This window comes from Heloderma suspectum, chromosome 7 (assembly GCF_057233095.1).
Source record: "Heloderma suspectum isolate Gila_16-S chromosome 7, 16-S_ref, whole genome shotgun sequence".
NCBI lineage: Eukaryota > Metazoa > Chordata > Lepidosauria > Squamata > Helodermatidae > Heloderma > Heloderma suspectum.
This window is the reverse complement of record NC_139464.1, coordinates 10,636,163-10,658,961: the sequence shown is the minus strand read 5'-3', so window position 1 is coordinate 10,658,961 and position 22,799 is coordinate 10,636,163. Positions and strand designations below refer to the sequence as shown.

General features: G+C 45.0%; 1 protein-coding gene across 2 annotated transcripts in view; it reads right to left on the bottom strand.

Annotated features, from left to right (window-relative positions):
* ITIH2 (inter-alpha-trypsin inhibitor heavy chain 2) overlaps nucleotides 1–22,799 on the bottom strand; it is a 53,351-nt gene that overhangs the window by 15,405 nt on the left and 15,147 nt on the right. Inside the window, exons 5-17 of one of the 2 annotated variants that reach the window (XM_084809075.1) lie at nucleotides 21,634–21,738; nucleotides 20,170–20,332; nucleotides 19,751–19,858; nucleotides 17,128–17,256; nucleotides 15,731–15,847; nucleotides 12,875–13,043; nucleotides 11,249–11,374; nucleotides 10,908–11,089; nucleotides 9,551–9,736; nucleotides 7,589–7,728; nucleotides 5,938–6,110; nucleotides 5,659–5,781; nucleotides 718–840 (exon numbers count right to left, since the gene is read on the bottom strand). In XM_084809075.1, coding sequence (XP_084665201.1) covers nucleotides 718–840; nucleotides 5,659–5,781; nucleotides 5,938–6,110; nucleotides 7,589–7,728; nucleotides 9,551–9,736; nucleotides 10,908–11,089; nucleotides 11,249–11,374; nucleotides 12,875–13,043; nucleotides 15,731–15,847; nucleotides 17,128–17,256; nucleotides 19,751–19,858; nucleotides 20,170–20,332; nucleotides 21,634–21,738 — 1,844 coding nt within the window. The remainder of the gene's footprint in view (nucleotides 1–717; nucleotides 841–5,658; nucleotides 5,782–5,937; nucleotides 6,111–7,588; nucleotides 7,729–9,550; nucleotides 9,737–10,907; nucleotides 11,090–11,248; nucleotides 11,375–12,874; nucleotides 13,044–15,730; nucleotides 15,848–17,127; nucleotides 17,257–19,750; nucleotides 19,859–20,169; nucleotides 20,333–21,633; nucleotides 21,739–22,799) is intronic. The other variant, XM_084809077.1, reaches the window with a different exon arrangement.

The window sequence follows — 22,799 nt, the reverse complement described above, 5'->3', positions numbered from 1 at the left end:
GGCAGGGGACGGGGAGGAGGAGCACCAAGGATCCACAGGGTCCTAAAGCCTCCCAGTTCCTGTCCCTGCAACCCACTAGACACGCTCGAAAGTGCATCTAATGAGAAAGCAACAGAAAGGAGGATGGAGAGGCGAAGATGATTGCTTCTGTCACTCCCCTTTGCTCTGCCAGGTGTCTGTGGATAGAACATAGGATGTTTGAAGCATTCCGACATCAGAGTGTTCCTTGGACAGGCATAGGGTTGCTCTGCCCATGGATCAGTGTCAAAATATTTTGAATTTTGAGCCAGAAATACTGAGTTCTGAAGTCAGGAGGATATGAAAAGTCCAGTCCCTTTCCCGCAGGGATCCTAGAGCATCAGTACTTCCTTGCTTCCCAAGTCTGTGCTTGGATTTTTATTTTTATTTTTTTTGGTGGGGGGGGGCAGTGGGGGGGCAGGCATCCCAAATGCCTTAACTAACTAGACTTTCATTCAGAAAACTTGGCCCACCATGCTTAGGTCTCCGTCCAAGAGATTAGTTTTCTCCTGTAACACAAAATGTTTCTGCGGTTGGATTAGCTGCAGAACAGCCATGAGTGGCCAATTCCCTGGACAAGACCAGGTTGTGATCAGGCCTGGATGGGATGAAGGCAACATTTCTCCTACCACTTTTTATTCTTACAAATACCTCCGGAGTTGTTGTGCTGAGGAAATGCAGATGTCCAACATCAGTTACCTGCATGTATGGCAGAAATAGTTGGACCCATGACAACAGCTAATGGACCCCCTGGTTTCGTGGTGGGCTTCACCCAAGGTGGGATGGGATTGTCAGTCGGTGCTTGGCCAATAACTAAGGATCCTGTTTAGATAAATGAAGAAGATAAATGTAATGTGTGATTAATGCATTTCCCACAGAGCTTTTGGGATTATTATTATTATTACTATTATTATTTTGTTCTTTAAATTATGTAACTTTCATTTTGATATTTTCTGGTCCTTTATTTACACCTGCCTTTCTCAACTTTGTGTCCTCTAGATGAGTTGGACTACAACTCCCATAATCCAACCAGTGATGCAGTGGAGATTTTTTTGAAGTGCAGGCACTTTTCATGACAGTCCCAATAGCCCCAGCCCCAAGGAGAGTCCAAAATTCCAGGTAGCTCTGTTGATGCATATCAACAAAGCAGTTCTAGCAGTTCTAGCAGTTCTCTTCTTCACCAGGGGCAGGTCTTTAGTTTGCCCATTCAAGAGCAAGCCACCCCAAAATACTTTGCATTACAACAGGGAACAATAGATTATTGTTGGGGAAATTCATTCCCCCACCCCCCCAGCTACTGTGAGGATTGCGGCTAAGCCCAGAGGGAACAGGGAATTCTGAGCGGGGCGGCAGATGATATCAGGTTCCTCAGTAATAAAAAAGTGCTGGTGCGAGCCCTGTCTCCACTATACCACTGGATCTAGCCCATCTGGAGAACACTAGGTTGTGGATGTCTAATTTACCTCATTACTGCAAATGTGTTGGATGCAGCTATTAAAAAAAGAAAAGAGTTAAGAGTATAAACTCTGTATGATGACCCCACACTGCCCCTGAAAGATGAGCATAGAGAGGTCTGGTCAGCGTGTCCTGCACTCCACAACAGGGGTGACTAGAGAAGTGAAATAGAGAGGTCCTGACCCCCTGAGAGAAGGAGAGAGAAGGGGTGGCGCCTCAGGGACAAAAGGGGTAACATGTGGCGATAAGGAGCGAAATCAATAGCCCTTATCAGCAGAGGCCAGGTAGCACCTGCAGAACCTAACCAGAACCTCAAGATGGCTGAAGAAAAGGAACCCTAAAAGTGAGAGAAGGAGCCAGCCCAATGAGAAATGAGACAAGGCACCAAGGATCCTCCATGCATCGAGTAACAACTTCCACCCTACCCTACACCACACACACTCACACACGGCAAATCTGGAAATCAGGTATCGAAGACACTCCAGATTATAAATACATGGCCTGTGGCAGTCTGTTCTCCTTGTTTGGCTGCATTTCCCCGGGTCAAATTCTGCTCTTGGAGAAAATTGTGGCTCACACATTTCCCTGTGTTAAACCCGCATTCCATAGGATTTCCTGTGATACCCCACAAGATTGGTCCCAAATGTATGTTTATAAAGCAGCCAGTCACCAGCATCCTGCTTCTCCACTCTGCCAGCACAGGAGCCATTCCAAAGCACGCCCACAGAAACACACAGAATGTGTTGGGGAAGGCCCCCAGTGGGTCAAGAGAAATGCCAGTTAAAAACACAAGAACCTAAAAAGAGCCACACTGGATCAGACCAAGGGCCCATCTAGTCCAGCATTCTGTTCACACACTGGCCTACCAGCTGTTGACCAGGAACCCACAAGCAAGACACGAGCGCAACAGCACCCTCCCACCCATGTTCCCCAGCACCTAGGCTCACTGCCTCAGGTACTGGAAGTAGCACATAGCCATCAGGACTAGTAACCATTGATAGCCTTCTCTTCCAGGAATTTATCTAATCCCCTTTTAAAGCCAACCAAATTGGCAGCCATCACTACGGGCTTCTTCACATGGAGCTTTTATCCTGCTACTGAGATTGGTTACTCGCGAAGATTTGCAGGTCCTTTAGATGACATCGTTAACCTCCAGGGCATCTCCCACACTAAATGACTTTTATCCCATTTTTAAAAAGATCGGAGATAATGAGCTATCAGAGCACTTGAGTTCTGCTTGAGTTCCCTCATAAAAAGAGGGAAAGCCGCAATAAGAGGCGCTAGACCACAGTGCCATCTAGCTGCTGTATAATGAAACATGTGGAAGACTCCGATAAGGGGGAAAAGCAGGGGGGGCGGGTCTGTCGTGATCCTGCATTTAAAATGGAAGCAGAAAGCCCCATTTTAAATGTGGGATCTTAGGCTCATGCAGAGATGCTCTACGTCTTGTGGTAGCGAATTCCATAGTTTTGACTCTGCACTGTGTGAAGAAGCCCCTCCTTTTTTCTGTCCTGAATCTCCCACGAATCAGCTTCATGGGAGGACCCCTTTGGTTCTAGTATTATGACAGAGGGAGAAAAATGTCTCTGTATCCACATTCGCCACACCACACATAACTTTGTAGACCTCTTTTGGCCTAACATAAGAAACTAAGAAGAGCCATGCTGGATCAGAACAAGGTTGAATCTAGTCCAGCATTCTGTTCACACAGTGACCAACCAGCTGTCCATGGGAAACCCACAAGCAGGACATGAGTGCAACAGCACCCTCCCACCCATGTTCCCCAGCAACTGGTGTACATAGGCATACTGCCTGATACTGGGGGTAGCACACAGCCATCAATTAGCAGCCTTTGATAGCCTTTTCCCCCAGGAATTTGTCTAACCCCCTTTTAAAGCCATCCAAATTGGTGGCCATCACTACATTCTTGTGGAAGTGAATTCCATAGTTTGACCACATGCTGTGTGAAGAAGCCCTTCCTTTCACCTGTCTTGGATCTCCCACCAATCACCTTCATGGTATGACCCCTTTGGGTTCAGTGTCTGGAGGCTGTTTTGGGATGGATGATGGTGAACAAGCTGAATCCAGACAAGACAGAGGTACTGTGGGGTGGGAAACCAACTACTTCGGATGGAGGTTTACAACTGGTCTTAGATGGGGTTGCGCTTCCCCGAAAGACCAAGTGTGCAGTCTGGGAGTCCTCCTGGACTCTGAGCTAACTGGGGAAGCCCAGGTGTCTGTGGTGTCCAGGAGTGCTTTTTCCCAGCTTAGCCTGGTAAGCCAACTGCAGCCCTATCTGGAGAGGATGGACCTTGCCTCAGTTGTCCACGCACAAGTCAAGTCCAGGCTGGACTACTGTAATGCACTATACGTGGGGCTGCCTTTGAAGACGGTTCAGAAACTCCGGCTTGTGCAGAATGCGGCCGCCTGAGTGTTGGTGGGGGCGAGGCGATTCGATCACATAACACCTATACTGCGCCAGCTGCACTGGTTACCAGCGTGTTTCTGAGCCCAATTCAAAGTGCTGGTTTTGACCTTTAAAGCCTTCAATGTTTTGGGACCAAGTTACTTGAAGGACCGCCTACACCCATATCAGCCTGACCACGCTTTAAGATCGGAAAGAGAGGCCCTTTCTGTGCTTTTCCGTTGGACTTTCTCCGTGCTTTTCAATTGCAGGATAAATCTCACAAACTGCAGGAGGCGCCCTGGATGTTGATGGCGTCGTTTCAAAGACCCGCAAACTCCTGTGAGCAACTAATCCTGATCTCACGATATCCGCTGCATGTGAAGAAGCCCCAAGACTGAGAGGTGAGCAATTAGCACAAGACCAGCCACGGGAGATTTTTTTTCCCTTGCCATTTTACTTGCTCGTGTTAAAGTATTGGAGCCAGAAACCCCTGGGGATCTACCGCTAACCACCCAGAAGGCTACTAGTAGATCCTGTATCCCTTCGGCTCTAACACGGCCAAGGAACTGAACAGGGCCGAAATGGGCTGGCTGCACTTTGGAACTGTGTTCAGAGGTGAACCCAGTGAGATCACCAGAGACAGATTTTGACCCTCAGCCCCGTGTATCCTTGATTTACTCTCACATGAGTTAATGGCTGCCATTCATTCCTGTGGTGACAGGGAAACTAATTTACCACACCAGGGGAACATGTTGAAGTGGGGTGAAGATCCACACAGCACCCATGATGCTGGGCAGCTGAGCCTCCATCAGTAGGGCCTCCATGGAGGAGGCGCAATCATCTCTGTGCACAGAGTCCACACTGCACCCCAGGACGTCCCATATTACTAATAATACCAAGCATATCCTTGTCTCCTAACATGACTGCTCTCTTCAGCGTTTCAGCCAGCCAACAGTCATATCCTCCTCCGTGATACTCCATTCCACACCGTACCCCAGTTTTCTGTTTTTCTTTTCCAGCTGACAGTCAGCATTCTGTGGCTACTGAGGATGCTTACGTACTCGATGGGCTGTTTTATTGGGAGCGTGCCTCCCCGCTGCAAGCTTTCTTTTAACGTTCTGCAAACCGCGGGGTTCCCCTGAGCATGCAGACACCTCCGTCTCGTTTTTGAGTGGCCACATTTAGACTACAATCCCATCAGCACTCACTACTTGTCTTTGCTACCAGAGGGACTAATAATCGTACTATTTATTATTGTTGTTGTTGTCATTATTATTATTACTATTATTATTATTTTGACTACAATCCTATCAGCACTCACCACTTGGCTTTGCTACTAGAGGGAATAGTAGTAGTCGTTTTTAAAATTATTATTATTATTATTATTATTACACCCATGTATGTGGCAGGCCCCCACCTCAAGGGGCTTACATTCTAGATAACAAGAGAAAGGAGACAACAGAAGAGGGATAGACGAATGGAGACAGAGTAAACAGAGGAAGAGCATGCAATTATTTCAGTTACATACATCTACTTTGTTACACTATGGTGAGCCTATACTCCTATTCCATAGGATTGCATTATAGTATTGCATTGTTAGTTTATCAGAATGTTTTTAAAGCAATTAATCTAACTGATTATTAGACTAAACATTGTAAATACTCCTCCTCCTCCTCCTAACAACAACAACAACCTTTCCCTGTCCTTGGATTTTAAATTCTCTTCCCCATCACAAGAAAGAGCAAGCAAGTGTAAAATAGCAATCCAGCTTCTCTTACCCTCATGTACGGCTGCTGCAGTTGGACTCATGATGAGAGATAACGGATCCTTTGTCTTTGCTTTGGGTTTGGCCCAAGACGGAATGGAACTGTCAGGCTTTGGCTGGCCGATGGTTAAAGTGCCTGTTTGGGAAGAAAAGGAATGTAGTTGGAATGGGGCCAGGTGGCACTATATCTCACCCTGACGGATGCCTGGGAACCATGGTCATAGAATCACAGAATAGTAGGGTTGGAAGGGGCCTATAAGACCACTGGTCAGAGACAGTGAAGGGGACTGACCTGGGCAGCAGGGCCTCTTGCGGTCTTGGGGTGAGTCAGCCAACATCAGCTCATCTCCATTTGGGCTCTCGATCAGCAGAGCTGTGTAGGGGGTCACAATGTGATGGTCCAGGGACATCTGTAAGATGGTCTTTGTGATGTTCCTTTTCAGGGCAGCAGTAGGGGCCAAGTTTCTATGTGGTGTAAAAAATATCAGCTGTTAAAGGCTGAACACCAGAAATATATTTTGATTTTATCATATTTATATGATGTGATATGGGGGACCTCCCCCACCTGGGAGGATTTGGGAAAGGAGAAACAGTGGAGCAGGGTGGGGTAGAGGACACTGTAAGGCAGGAGAAGGCAACCTGGTGCCTTCCAGATGTTTTGGACTACAACTCCCATAATCCCTGACCCGGGGTCATGCTGGATGGGGTTTATGGAAGTTAGAGCCCAAAACATCTGGAGGCCACTAGGTTGCCTTCCCCTACTGTAAGGCATTAAGACCCAGCAAGCATTGTCTGAGTTCCAGTTCCCAACCTTCCAGAACTGAGTTAATTGTGAAGGAGACTGAGGGCCAAAACAGCTACATTCCCCCATCACATTCTTTACTCTAGAGTAGGCACAGAAGCCTGGAGACTGGTAGATGCAGATTCAAAGTAACATTTGTTTTGGCCCTGAGTGCTGTCTTGGATGAAGGCTGGGTAGGTAAGTCTAAAGGGATGATAAGGCTGATGTCAATTGGAGCCCTCTTCTAGGTCAATACAAAATGGTGGACATGGCTGGTCCAAGACATTTTGCTGACTGAGGTGAAGGACAAGACAGTGCCCCCTTCCCATCCCACATACAGAACCCAGTTGGAATGGCAGCTGACCCTTAATTCAACTCTGGCAATAGGACAGTGTCCTCCACAACTCCTGTCCTGAGGCAGTAGGCTAGTTTAGGGGGCTGAGGACAGGTTTATGTGGCACACGCAATTCTGTCCTCCAGAAGAGCGGAACAGCAGGGAGTTCAGGAGGAACAGCCGGGAGGCTGCCACAGCTGCCCCCTAGCATCTACCACCTGAGGTGGTTGCCTCACTCTGCCTAATGTCAGGGCCAGCCCTGATGACTGAGGGTGAAGCACACCCACACTTCTTAACTGAGGCCTCTTCCCTCTCTGATTTTGTGCTGGGTGGAGTTTTTCATTAGGTGGTGGCAACTGATTACAGGTGTCCCCCCCTGCCCCCCACATATATTCCCTGTATGGTATATTCAAAAGGAAACAGGTGAAACCCCTCAACATGTTCTTAACCACTGTAGCTATACCCCACCCCACAGAACCCATAGCGCCGCCTTCCTCAACCTGGTTCCTGACCGCTGTCTTGGAGTTCAGCTCCTATAATGCCCAGCCATCAGCTGGGAACCAACCAGGGTTGGATTCCAGCAAGCACTACTTTATTGCTAAGAATAATAAACATTCTGCGTCTCTCTTCTAGGAAGGCCCCAAGACAGGGGTCTTGGACAAGCTCCAAGACTTGTGGCCGTCCAGATGCTTTGGCCTACAACTCCCATCAGCCCTAGCCGGCATAGCCGGTAGTGACAGATGATGGGAGTTGTAGGCCAAAATACCTAGGGGGGTGCAAGTTGCCCACTCCAACTCTAAGAAATCCAGTGGATACTTTCCTTCTCACCTCTCAGCCATAAGTTGGTTGATGGTAATGTAGGCCCATAACTTTTCAGTGAATTTGGGGTCTGCGTGCTTATCTTTGTTCAGGAATTCATCCAGTCCCTCGACATCTTCGAGAGTCTCCAAGACTAATTGTGCGTTGGACTAAATAGTGAAGAGAAGCCAGAGAGATACAAATGTACAAGTGAGCACATTCAAACCAGGTGCTTAGGACAGCCTTCTCCAACTTGGTGCCCTCCAGATTTATTTGACTACATCTCCCATCATGCTGGCTGGAAAGGATGGGAGCTGTAGTTCAACACATCTGGAAGGCACCAGGTATGGTGAGCTTGTCTTAAGATCTGCTGCAATGATTGTCTCGGCCATGTGCCTGGCCAGAACAAGGACAGGTAGAGGTGTACCGTGATAGCTTCCCCACACTTATAGGGCCCCTGTCTCTTGGAGAGTCACCATAGTCACTCTGAGCCTCTTTTGTAAACTGTTTTAAAGCTTCCTGTGGTGGCTTTTGGTACTCAGGGTTAAGTCATTATCTTGGAATTCGGTTTTATCATGTGTTTGATTTACCAAAGTTTTTAATTGGACAATTATTGTCTGTGTTTTACATGGTGACTGACCCTCAGCCTTAAAGAGTAGGTTGGCTAAAAGTCCAAATAAATCTGCACAGAAGACAGTTTATTATTGTTCACAATGAAACACATTCGTAGGAATAATTTAAGTCATCTGTTACCCAGCCCTTCAACTGTTTTTTTTATTATTATTATTTACATGATCCCATCAGAGTCTGAAGGAAGTTGCAAGTGAAGAAAAGAGACCCCTGTTATTCAGGGTCTCCTGACTCAAACTGACCTTACATGTTGACTTCTGAGATTTAGAAGTCCAAAGTTGCCAGACTGTTGACTGGGGCTGGCTACAGGGAGCATACAACTCCCTCGTTAGAATAGCTTCACTGGCTTCCAGTCTGTTTCCGGGCACAATTCAAAGTGCTGGCTATGACCTATAAAGTCCTATACGGCTTTGGTCCAGGTTATCTGAAAGACCGTATCCTCCCTTATGAACCTGCCCATGTCCTGAGATGCTCTGGGGAGGCTCTTCTCTCAGTCCCACCACTGCCGCAGTCATGTTTGGTGGGAACTCAAGAGAGGGCCTTCTCAGTGGTTGCCCCACAGCTGTGGAACACCCTTCCCAGGGATGCTAGGATGGCTCCCTCCTTGATGTGTTTCCAGAGGCAGGCTAAAACATTCTTATTCCAGCAGGCCTTTGGGACATAGTTGGAACCTGGGGGTAAGTTGCTAAAATGCTGTTTTAAAATGCTGTTTTAATGTTTTTAATATAATTTTAATTGTACTGTTGTTTAATTGTATCTTAACTTATGTATATTTTCATATGTTTAAATGTTTGTAAGCCGCCTTGTGTCTAAAGGCAGGGTATAAATTAATAATAATAATAATAATAATAATAATAATAATAATAATAATAATAATAATATACCAGGTAAGCTTCAGGTAGATATTTAGAGCAGCCTTCTCCAACCTGACTCCTCCCAGCTGTTCTGGCCTACAACTCCCATCCTTTCTGGCCCTGACCCATACTAGCTGAGACTGATGGGAGTTGTTTTCCCAAACATCTGAAGGAACCCAGGTTGGGGAAGGCTGTTCTAGATCTCACCATGTGGAGACCTGTGAAGAAGAAATGCTCACCACACATGAACTATAAATACATGCTGTATTGATCTACGATGTGAAAAATGACTGTAAGATTGGGCTCTAGATCTTGGGATTCCCTGCAGAATTTAAAGCAGATAGAGGGGGAGATGGCAGAGGCCAGTGGATTATGGGAGAATCTCTGGAAGATTGGCTTGCCAGTGGAGGATCCACAGTTTCTCCATAAGGGGCCTGAGAAAGCCACAACCATTGCATAAATATACCCACGGTTGGGAAGAGAGATGTGGGCAAACTTGTGTACTCACGGCAGTGGCTGTGATCACACTCTGCAAGTGTTGCGCATTTTCGGTGTCAACTTTTCCTGCAACCACAATCTCTGACCCTCCAAAATAGTTCTGGAAGCTGTTGTGGGTGACGTCAGACACCAGTCCCTGGGGGTAGTTGAACTCCAGTTTCTTGAGCAGTGGGGTGGAGACCTGGTTGTAGAATTTCTGCAAATTCCAAAGAGGCATTGACGTGAGGACAGCTTGGTTTTAAGAGCAACTTGTGCCATGCATGAGATGCTTGTCTAGGTTGGATATATCTGGAGGTTGTTTTCTTCGGAATAGCAGCACACTCGTAACAAAAGTAGGAAACTGACGGTAGGGTGTGAGGAGTATGAAATTTCAGCAGGCTGCCTCCTGGATCAACCCACAGTTTGAAGGTTGTTCTAGGTAGCAGTAAACCATGATTTCAAAACAGGTGTACATGTCAGAACATTCGTAAGATCGGCCACAAATCCCAAAAGTTCACCTCACAGTAATGTTGCCACATCTATACTCCGCCGAAATTGGACATACCTTCACGTGTGAAGATGTCCCGTGTCGAGACATTTTTGGTCTGAAGTTCTTCTTATAATGAGCTTCATGAGAGGGCATTCTCTATCAGATGCAACTGAAATGCTGTTAACTGGGCTATATTCCAGATAATGTGGGATATGAACTTTACACGATGGTTCAGCTTATGTTAGTAGCAGCAAAAATGAGTATAGCCAAAAGGAGGAAGGAAGCTACCGCTCCAACTATTAAACTGGTTTAGATTATAATGGAGAAAGTTACAAGAACGAATGGTTCAGGGTTGGGGAGACATTTTTCAGTTTGTATTTAAATGCAAATGTACCCAATTTTGCACTTTTGAACCAATATGTGAAGCAAAACTCAGTTATCCTTCAAAATTCACACTTTTCTGAATTTTGTAATGGAGTTCTCCAATCCAAAAATACATACAAAAATGTGTATATGAGGAGAAATAATGTTAAAAATGCATTATGTTAGGAAAATCGCTTGCAAAAAGTGTATATTAGACAAAATTACATATAAAAATGCATACATATTTCCATGCAATTTTTTTTTAAAAAAATTCTCAACATTTGAGGTAAACTGAACCTAGTGGAAAAATGAGAAACTGAGAGAAACTATCATTGACAGATTCCTTCATCTCCACCAATGACATTTCAAAATAAATGTCTTCCTCTTTATGGAAAGAGCTGGGATGTACCTATGGTCTGAAAAATGCAATTGCTGAATATTTATTTTGCAATAATGTATTTTCTTTCTTTCTTTCTTTCTTTTGGCATTTTCTGTAATTTTACATGGTTAAATGAAAGAGTGAGTGGAAATTCACCTTCATCTGAGAAGAGGTTTCCTGGTTTCCAAAAATCCGTTGTGCCATGCCATTGTTTTCATGAGCCAGTCTCTTCAGAAAATCATAATCCACATCAAATCCAATACCAAGGCAGAACAAAGAGATGTCATCCTGAATATTCTTCTTCACATTTTTCTGAATTGTGGGAAGCTTAAGTTCTCCTGATGGGAATAGAAAGGGAGGAGAGGGTTGAATTCTTCCTGGGCTGTCCCATTACAGATTTTCAGGGGAAAAACAAACATAATTCAAGCTGCTATTTCTTGCTAGTTTCTTGCAATGCTATTTTCTCCCCTTTGGCTTTAATGATGCAGAATTCTTACCAACAGTAGGGTCTCCATCTGACACCAGGACAATCATGGATACAGAGCTTGGATCCAGCATTCCCAGTTTGTTGGCTTCATTTAAAATAAAGATTGCTCGGAGAAGAGCATCATTGATATTTGTTCCTGTTAAAAATCAGAAAAGGACAACTTTATGGTCTGGGCTTGTCCTAAAATGTTCCTTGTTGGTCTGACGTTCACAGGAATGTTAATATGATTCTACAACAATAGCTGATCGTTAGAGTCAAATATGTTCTCTTACATTGACCACCAGCCTCATCCTTTGGGTAGGGGTGGTTCTCATTCCCTTCTGGTTCCCCACAGTTTCCCCCACTATAGCCCTAGTATGCAGAAACCTATCCTCACATCAAGAGATATGGACGCTTTCAGCACAGGGTGTGGCCAAGGGAATTATTATATATTATTGGAAGGACAAATCCATTCCTGATTTTACAGCAGTAGAATACTGTGTTCTTTAATGACGCTTAAACTGGTACTTTTTTTGGCAGAGAGACAAGGAAGAGAACTTTCAATCTGGTCTAATTTCACTGAGTTGTTTGCATTGCAAATAGATAGATGATAGATCAATTTTTTCTTTTTCTTTTTTTCATTCTCTTTTTCTTTTTTATTCATACATTAATATACTAGATACATTAATATAGCAGATCCTGGATTTATAGTCTTTGTTCATTTTAGATTATACTGTCAACTAATACCTGTAATGCATTGAAGTTGATATTTGTATTTATGTTTTTCCCCCTCTTGAATTTTTTGGGGGATGTTTAATGAAGTTAAAAATTAAAAAAGGACAAGGAATAAAAGAGATAAGGAGAAGAACGTATAAGAATGCAGGAATCAAGTGCCTTTAATTTAATTTAAGGATGTGCCTCGCCCCCTGCATTCTGCCACTGAAATTGATGGGAGAGTTAAGCACAGGCTTAAATTCAATGGGATTTACAAGCCCTTCACTTTGGCTGGATCATGCTGTAAAATCTTTATAAGGGCCAGTCCAGGATGATGTTGCATTATTAGCAGGAATATCCTGTGCAAGAATTGCTCATGGATCTGCTCGTATGCCAACAGTGCAAACAATAGAAATCGGAGGCAGATGGCTGTTCTTCACAGCCATCCCGATTTAATAGATAGTCATTCACCACAGAGAATAATAGTTCTGTGAGTGGGGCTAAAGATCGCCCACTGAATTTATTGACTGATTTGATTTGTACCCTGCCTTTCTATCAAAAAATAGTACTCAGGGTGGCTCACAGGCACAGTTAAGATTGATTAAAACAATATATTCAAATACAATAAAAACATAACAATTACAGAATTAAAAAATGGGCGGGGGGGGGAAACAAACAGCACCCAACAGACCCAGTTACAGGCCAAAGGATTTCTTAAATAAAGCCGTCTTTGCCTGCCGGCAGAAGGACAACAGAGTGGGAGTGAATTCTCAGCACTCTCACCATGCTACAATTCCCAGAATCCTTTGGGGGAAGCCATGACAGCTTAGTATAAAATTCATGCCAGTATCTTGAGGACAGATAGGCCCTGAAGCATGAGGCTGTGTTGCACATCCCATCCACTAGGATCATTTCCATACACCGGCTCTGGAAACATGCTCACCTCCATTGGGATGGATTCCCTCAATGTACTTCTTAGCAGCTTCTGTCTGGATTTTGGAGGCTTCCACTAAAGTATCTCTCCAGCAACGGACATTATGGTTGAAGTCGAGGACTGAAAATTGGTCCTCTGAGCGGAGATCCCCCAGAATGGTCTTCATGGCTTCAACAGTCTGGAAAATGAGTGGTTGTGCTTAGAGCTGTGGTAGTCGCTTTCCATTCGGTGTAAACACCACTCCGTTGTACTCCACAATATTTAGCACATAGCAAGTGGAGAATAAGGCAGGGGTGCTGAACCTCTCTCAGCCTGAGGGCCACATTCAGTTTTGGAGATGCTCTTGGGAACCACATTCCAGTGGTGGGCAGGGCCCAAAGTACAAGGGATGGAGTCCAAAATACAAAAAAAAGTACCAATATATTTTAGCTTTAAGTTCTTAATAAGGATTGCATAAAATCCATTCTGTCTGTGTTTCACAGATTAAGTGCCTTTTGTTCTGTCATCTGCCCATTGGCAGAATCAGATTTTTTTTTGTTTCCAAATCTCCACAAATTTGCCCATGCAAAAAAGTTCAAATTCCCCCCAAATGTGCATTTTCAAACTTTAGCCTATGGGGAAATGCACATTTTTTACCAGGTTTTTTATTTTGCATATTTTTCTATAATGAAATTTTCACAAAATTCAGGGAAGTTAGAAAAACGGTCCACAAAAAACTTTCCCACTCCTGAGCTAGATGGAACAATGGTTTGACTGGTATAAGGCCAGTGCCTATGACTGATCCCAATGGAGAAACAAAAATATATGTAGAATTTCCCTCCAACCTGTGCTAGTTCCTACTCCAAGGATACTCCTACATTATGGGTGGTTCCTCTTTGTCTTAATTTAGGGTTACACAGAAAATAGCAATGGGATCAATCTGACTTAGTTAACGTGAACGGTGGATAAATGAAGCACTGCACACCCAAGGTATCGCAGTCTCAACAACCCAACATAGGGAAAACTCTCATTTAACATTGTGGTAGCTACTTATCTTGACGCAACCGTTAAGCCAAGTGGTTAACTTTGCAGAATTGTTTAGATATTCAGGCCTCTAAGAGGTTTTTAATGGAAGGGAAAAATGCATGAGTACGGTATCGGGGTTTATGAAATTCCATAGGAATTAACACTGGGGGAGCAGACACCGTCCGCACTTAGCTGTATCCCTGAAATATAAACACATTCCAGAGAAGCTGTCGGACAATAGGGGACCAGGTTTCTGATGTATGCTCTGAAAGCTTATGTTATCGTCCTTTTTTCTTGTCTTTTTTTAAGGCTGCAATCCTAAACCCTTACTAGGGAGGAAATTCCATTGAAGAAAGTGGGACTTACGTCCAAGTAAACATGTATGGAATTGCTTTTTTAGTCTTTAAAGCAGAGATACAGAAACTCAGGCCTGGGGGCCAAATTCAGCCTACCTGGGACCCCAATTCAGCCTTCTGGGGTTTCCCAGATGGCCATGCCCCTTCCTCTAGCCATGCCCGTTCCTCTGGCCATGCCCCCTTCCCCCCAACCACTGATGGTTTGGGGAAATGTGCTTTTGTGCAGTGTTTTCCGCATTCTAATAGATGAAATGCCTCTCCTAAAGCTTAGGCAGCAAAAGCTTTACACTAAAACAGAACTGGTATTTTTGGTGTTTTGACCTTTGGCCACACACACCACTGGAATGAGGCCCCTGAGAGCTTCTCCAAAATTGATTTTGGCCCTCTGTCTGAAAGAGGTTCAACACTCCTGCTTTAAAGTCTAACAGGAGTTACAGGACTCTTTGTTGCTTATGGTATAAGCCAGGGGTTGGCATTGGCAACCATTTTTCTGTTGAGGGCGGCATTCCCTCGTGGCTAATCTGTTGGAGGTTGCATGTTGGCAGTGGGCAGAGCTGAAGCCACCAGTGGGCAAAGCCAGAGGCAAAAGTGGGAGGGTCACCCCTTTTCTCTTTCTGCTGCCTCCTTTTCTTTCTCTTTCTGCCACCTCCTTGTCTCTCTCTCTACCTCTTCCTTCCCACCCAGTGGCCTACCAGGTAAGGGACAGATGGTTCTTGCCAGAGGTCTCAGCTGATTGCATGTAGAGGGCTTTTGAAATTAAGCCAAGGCCTCACTTTGTAGCCCTGTGGCCTCCAGCCAACTCACCATGCATTTCTTTCTGCCAACTCTCAGTCTCTCTAGCTCAACATTGGGTGGAGTCTTTCCCTAGAGATGCCTGGAATTGAACCTGGGCCAAGCAGGTGCTCTATCACTGAGCTATGACCCTTCCCTGCCTACATGTACTTCCTTCTTTTGACCCTCCAACTGCTGCTGGACTACAACTCCCATCAGCCTTGTTCATTGACCATGCTGGCTGTGGCTGATGGCAGTAGTAGTCCAGCAACAGTTGGAGGACTGCAAGTTCCCCACCCCAGTCCTAATAAATAAGAAGGTTAAAGCTGCAAATCCTAGATCCACTTTTCTGGGAGTAAGGCTCATCGAATTCAACAGGGCTTACTTCTGAGTAGACAAGCACAGGATTGTGCTGCAAGCCCCATTGGTTTTTCTTCAAATATGTTGCCCACAAGATGCATTCAACCCCTCTACGGTCTTAGCTGTGCCCCCCTGCCTCATCATATCCCAGAGTCCATTATTCTGTCACACGGTGCAGTCCACAAATCCCCACCTGATGCTTATCCTTCCCATATTGTGGTTACCTTTCAGAGACCATTAGGAAAACCCACTGTTGAGAAGAGTGGGAATTGCTTTCCTACCCAGAATCCAATGGGTAACCTCCGGTCTAAAAAACAACAACCCCAAACAGCCTCATATCTGCACTGGACACCATTTTGCCACTCCCTTTTACCTGTCTCATTTTCAACCCCCACATCGAGCCGCTAACATCAATAACAAAGAGGATGTTTTTCGGGAGAGGATCCAAATTTTCAGGAGCAAAGTAGTGGATAAAATAACCGTTGAAGATCTGCAAAATAAAATTAAAAACCAAGATGTTTCATTTCCTGGAAAAGGTTCCATAAAGCAGAGGAGATGACGACGACGACGACAACGACAACAACGAAATTTCAGAAATGGTACAATACTTTGCATACAGCCAGGTTTGGCCTTCACGGCTCATGAAACCTGAGTCATAAGCAATTATGACTAGAATTAAGGCTTCTATCCCCAACACACTTAGGGCCAAACTAGGCAGGAACCCAATCACGCAATTGTGATCGGACTTTAAAAAGTAAATCGCAGGTATTGAGGGGGGCCATCTAGCTCAGGACCACAGCAGGGGACAGAGGGATAAGCCCCACCGCCCACGTCAAGGTCCTAATCAGGTTCAGGGGCTCTATGCAGCAGTTGACTTTAAAAAGCCCATCATGCAATCAAGTTTCACTGGAAGGTATTGTTAGTGCTTCCCAGTGAGTCCCAATATCCATCCTTAGGCTGAAATGCTCTCCTAGGGCATAGTGATTGGTAGTAAGAACTTTGAGATAAAGTATGTTGGTATTTTTGTTACTTTGATCCATCCTTTTGTCTTTGGCCCCACCCATCACTGGAAGGAGTGTAAGGGGAGATGTGATAGAGGTGTACAATATTTTATGGCGTGGAGAATGTGGATAGAGAGACATTTTTCTCCCTCTCTCAAAATACTAGAACCCAAAGGGGTCATCCTATGAAGCTGAATGGTGGGAGATTCAGGACAGATAAAAGGGAGGGCTTCTCCACACAGTGCAGAGTTAAACTGTGGAATTCACTACCACAGGAAGCAGTGATGGCCAGCCATTTGGATGGCTTTGAAAAGGAGTTGGACAAATTCCTGGAGGAAAAGGCTATCAATGGCTACTAGTCCTGATGGCTATGTGCTATCTCCAGTACCAGGGGCAGTGAGCCTATGTATACCAGTTGCTGGGGAACATGGGTGGGAGGGTGCTGTTGCACTTGTGTCCTGCTTGTGGGTTCCCCGTAGGCAGCTGGTTGGCCACTGTGTGAACAGAATGCTGGACTAGATGGACCCTTGGTGTGATCCAGCAGGGCTCTCCTGATGTTCTTGTGGATGCAGGTGCTGAAGAGCTTCTCTGAAATGGACTTTGGCCCTTGGGCTGAAAGAACTTCTGCACCCCATCCCCTTCTGACTGCCCTGAATTATCGGCATTGCCTCCAGTGCCCTTGGCCAAGCATCACTTTGCCCTCTTTCTTGTGCCAGTTCCTTCTTGCCCCCTTCTCCCTCACCCACCTTGCTTTGGACAGCCAACGTACCTCCAGTTCACCAGCTTTGCTGTCTCTGTTGACATCGTATGTCACCACGAAATTGCCTTCGACCGCTGTCGAGGAGCAGGTGGGGCACTTGCGTTGCTGGGCTACTGTGGGTTTGAAGGAGACGTGCGCCTTGAAGGGAGGAGAGAACAGCACAAGTGAGGCATTTTCCCCACAAGCAGTGCTGACCTTGGGTGCCGCTCTTTGCCCTTATCACGGCCGAAACTGGAATGCAACACCCGCACTGGCCAGGCAATTCTAAAAACAGCGCTCTTCCTCCTTTGGTCCAGCATTAAAAACACCTGGAAGTGACACAGACCTTAATTCATTAATTCATTAATTGACTGGTTAAATTGTAAGAATGTTCTGGCTGCCCTCCAATTATATTCCCAGGGCAGTGTAACGCAGCGCCATTCATCCAATTAGCAGCCGTGCATACTGTGTGGTCCTCTAAAAGGTAAACAGCATTAGCAGGCCCAGGGAAGGGGATGATCAAGATTGGGGCTTTGGTGGTGAGGGGTGGGGGGCTTTAACTCTTTGCCTCCTCCCGCACTGTGGTCCCAATCTGGATTGGTCCCTCAGCACCAGCTATTTGCATCGGAAGGAAAGTGTCAGAGGAGTTTGTCCTTCCACTGTAAATAGCAGTGCAGAGGGCAAGGGGTTAAAGCATCCCTACACCTCCCCCACCAAAGTCCACACTTTCTATTTTCATTTTTATTATTATTAATTATTATTAGTAATAATAATAAATAAGAAGATGAAAAAACCAATTAATACAATTGCTAATGGTGTGAATGGGGTCATCACATTTAGCCCTTAAAGGTGCTGTTAGCGTTAACTGTGAAAACTTCTGAAAAGTCTGTTTTAATGCTCCATTATACTTTGATCAGTTATAGGAGAACCTCCTTCCTCCTTACACTCCAAACTTTATTCTTTGAGAGGATTGCATGTATCCGAGAGCAGGCATTTAGGCTTTGCTGAATCTCTCCCTTAGAATCTGCCCCCATGATCTGAAATGGCATGCCTAAAATGAACAGCCATGCCTTCTCTGTTCACTGGGTGCCCACCTTTTCCTCTTTCACATTGTTCTTGAAATCCATTTCCTAAACCTCCTCCTACGGAGCAATCCCTTAGCCCCTAGACGTTGTCTGAGGGGCCATATGAGAGAGGGGCCATATGAGAATGCGAATTTCCCCCTCCAAGGTCAGAGACAGTGCTCCGACCTCAGAATGGGGAGACCCACCACCCCTCCCCTGCTCCCTTGCAGCTGGTGTGGGAAAAACTGTGCCGGCTGGCCTGTGAGGTCAGAAAAGCAACCTTGGAGAGGGAGAAAGGAGGCGATTCTGTGGGTGGGGAGGGGAGGAGACTGGAGAGGCCAGGATACAAACTATCTTGAGGCCTCCCCAGCATCCTTCCCTCTCCCTCTGAAGTGCCATTGCTAGACAGGCAAAAAAGTCCATCTAGCAAAAAAATGCAGAGTGGGAGAATGGGGAGGCAAAGATCGCCTCCACCACTCCTCCTACCCTACACTGGATGATCAGAAGCCTCTAAGTACGGGGGCTTCTGATAATTGAGGGCGCAATCAAAAGGACTGTGCCCTTACCCCTTGTTCCACTTCCTCCTGTCTCTCCTCCTGTCTCTCCTCCTCCTTCCTGTCTCCATCACCTCCAGGAACTCCAACCTAGACTCTCTTCCATCTCTGTCTTGTTTTCCTGTTGCAAACCACAGATTCTCTTTTGGTAAGCCAGAAGGAAAAAAGGGATTTTCATCAACCTTTATGCACCAAAGTAGAGTCCTACCATCACAGACAATCTAGACACAATGTCAAGAGATCAGTCACTGGATCTCTGGTGTGGATGTTTTTTAGAAATCCAATAAGAACCAGACATTAGATGGGACGATGGTGCTGGAGAAGAAGGGTTGACCATTTTTCCTGTGGTGTTTTACTGATTAAAATGTCTCCCCTCAAAAATTGCTATCTGCTTCACAGGGGAACAATAGGGTAACCCACAGGTACAGTATACAGTATGGTATGGGCTGTCTGAAGCTTACACAAACAGGTTACATGTATCTTGACTGGAGTGAGGCAATCTCCTATCCAAGCACTAATCAGGTTTGGTTGTACTATATTTGCATCATTATACTTCCTGTCTGTGTCGCTTTCACCTGTATTCATTCATAAGTCTGTTGCATTCCATTTCTGCACTTTTAAGAAAGCATCTGCATGAAAAATGCACATTTAAAAACATGGTTCTGAATGCATTTTCTCTCAAAATATGCATTTCTGGAAGATGCATTTTTGCTCAAAACACACAACTTTACTTACATTTTCTATGTTTTTTTTAAATTATTTTTGAGCCAAGAATGGCATCAGAAAATTCAGAGAAATGTGAAATCTGAAGGACACCTACGTTCAATCTGCACATTAGTCTGGGAGCTGTTGATCAGTCCAGTTTGTATTGAAATTCACACACACGGAATTTCTCAAACATCCCAAACTATATACAGCCTCGGACCAGAGGGTTGAGACTGAAGTGAGCCCCAACTAAAATTAAAACCTGCTTGCAATCACTCAGGAAGAGATGGATGCTATTCCCACAGGACTGACGGCTTTGCCCAGCATTACCTTTTTCTCTGCTCTGGAGATGGTAGCAATCTCTGCAAATGGGTCACCAAGCGCGTTGGGAACATGGACAAAGCTAATGCCCTGAGGCTCAACGATTCGAACATTGACCTATAAGCAGTGCAATACAGAGGGGATGACAATCAGTACATACATCAGTCCAGTAATGGAGATCTCTCTCTCTCTCTCTCTCCCCCTGCCCCCCACAAGCCATCTCTGGGGAGCCTCTTTCCAAAGCATGCTAGAGGGAGGCTGTTGGGGGAAGAACGAAAGAAAGGGGTAAAGCGCATGTGCCGTATGCAGAAGGTACCAGTTTCATTCCCAGGATCTCCAAATAAAAGGAACGCACATGGCAGGGCTGGGAAAGATTTCCAGCAAATATTGCTTCATAGCCACTGCTCCAGCCTTTTATTTTTCTTTACCTCCAACTGTTTGGCCAGCCTGCCCGGATGCAGAGGGATGATATGTTCGTAAGTTGACAATTTTCTCCGGATCAACTCTTGGTAATGGATTTCAAACTGAACTTTGGTTCCTCCTGGGACATTGAGTTCAGCGTTGAAGTTCTCCATGTCAAGGGCATTGCTCCTGAATTCCGTGCAACACGCAAAGTGACAAGAACAAAACAAACAAACACGACACCTTAATGCACCATCAAAATATGCCACCAGGAAACTGGTGCCACCAGGAAACTGGGTGGCATTTTGGCAGGACGGGGGAGGGGGGAATACCAAATGGCTCATAACGTTCTGCAGCCCTTAATACAATTGCCATGACATTATTTTATTTAATCCTTCTGAAGTGGGCACTGGGGTTTTAAAGACTGGGGGCAAAGGACAGATTAAGACCATGAACTGAATGCATTAGAGTCAAAATATCCATTGTGCTAAATGCATCCATAGCATGCATCTAAGTCTTCATGTGTGTATGTGTGCCTGCTCTGTTTATACATTTGTAGCGAAACTATCATGCATAATACTGTATTTTTAAGGTTTTTATTCTTTGTAAACCACTTGGAGAGCTTTGGCTATTGGGCGGTATAGAAACGTAATAAATGGATGAATGAATTTCTTTACATTTGGGCTGCCTTTACACTAAAGAAAAACCCCTTCAGTCCTCCTGTCCTGGAGACTTTCCGCATTTATTGCAGGCTCCCAGACAGTGACCATGTGATTGCTGAGAGGGGAAGCTTTTAATTTTCAAGGCTCCATAGAACTCACTGAAACAGCTCCATCTAGTGGCTGTTTTAATCGTGTAACATTCCGAATTAAAAAGATGGTTCATTAGTTCCGGATCTTTTTGAGACAAAATAACCAGGAAATACCTCTGGATGTGCCCTGGAGGTTGATGACATCATAAAAAGGACCCACAAACTTCCGTGAGTGAGCAATCTCAATAGCAGGATGGATACTCTATGTGAAGGAGCCCATGTATCCCCCATAAGAATCTGATTGCCATGATGAAGAGATGAAGGATGGTTATAGAGCAGGGTTGCAAATCACAGGCCCATGGTCCCAAGCTGGCTCTCATGGGGTCTCCATCCAGCTCTCTAGGGTTCCCCAGATGGCCACACCCCCTTTCCCTGGCCACACTCCACTTCCCCCAACCACCAATCATTTGGTGGTTTCTTGGGTCTTTTGTGCAGTTTTCTCCTCATTCTAAAAGGCTGAAATCCCTCTCCTAAAGCTTAGCTATTTGCAGCAAGAGCTTTCAGCCACAATCTGCTGGTATTTCTAACCCCACCCCTTTTCCTTTCAGCCCCGCCCCTTTTGCTTTTGGCTCCACCTATCACTGGAATGCAGCCTCCGAGAGCTTCTCTAAAATCAGATGCAGTCTTCAGGCTGAAAGAGGTTCAACACCCCTGATACAAAGAGTCAGGTTCATCATACCTCAGTATTCCAGCAGCTTTGCCTTTGGCTCTGGCTTGAGCATACTGGCTTCTGGCTGCAGATTTTTCCTTTATTGAACTAGTGAATGTGATGCCGTTGACGTTCCTGTGGGGCAGAAACCCAGTCACAAACAAGGGAGAAAAGCAGGGGCAAAAGAACAGTGAAATGGGGTGGGGGGTGTTCATCATTGCAGCACAATGAGGAAGGAGAATTGAGAGTAAGAAATACCTCTCCAGAACCTGTGTGGTTTGAAAGAAGACTGACACACGCACAGTGGGGGAGAAATTTCTTCCGTTCACATTTTAATGCAAACTTACTTGATTTCATACTTTCAAACCATGCTGTGAACACAAACTCAAACTTTCAAAACTGGCACTGCTCCGATTTTTGCAATGGAGTCCTCCAATAAAAATGCATAAAATGCATATACTAGAGGAAATAATGTTCAGAAATATTAGGAAAACTGTTTGCAAAAATTGTGTATATTAGGCAAAATTAGGAGAAATGTGCACAAAAATGCTTATGAATTTTCATGTGAACTTTTTTTTTTAAGGAATTTTCAAAGTTTGAGATGAACCAGACTTAATAGTGGAAAAATGAGAAACCAACCTTGACAGATTCATTCTTCCCTAATAATCTCTCTCTCTCTCTCTCCCTCACACACACAGACCAGATATGGAATAATGCGCCATCCAAAGATATCTGCACCTAGTCCCATGTTCCCAAGATGGGTTTGGGCCTGCATTTCCCACAAACGTTCATGATATAACAGGGGAGGGCTTCTGCTCTGAAAGGCAGCCTAGAAATATTTTAAACAAATAAAAATAAACAATAAAACATTGGCGGGTCACACTGTGGCAAAATGTCACTGGGTACACAAAAGCCCTTTGAGTCCGGGTTTGAAACTAGAAAAACAGAACCCGCCACAATTCTCTGACTAATCATTCTCACAATCCCATTCCATAAATAAAATAAATTCTCTCTGTCCAGCTTCAACAGGGTCATCTTGGACATGAATAGTGCAATTGTATGCATGTCTCCTCAAAAGTAAGCCCCATTAACTTCAGTGGAGGTTACTCCCAAGTAAGTGTGTATAGGATTGGCTAAAGCTCCAGAGAATACTATGCTAAACAGGTAGCTGAAACTCTAGCAAACACAAGGTCAAT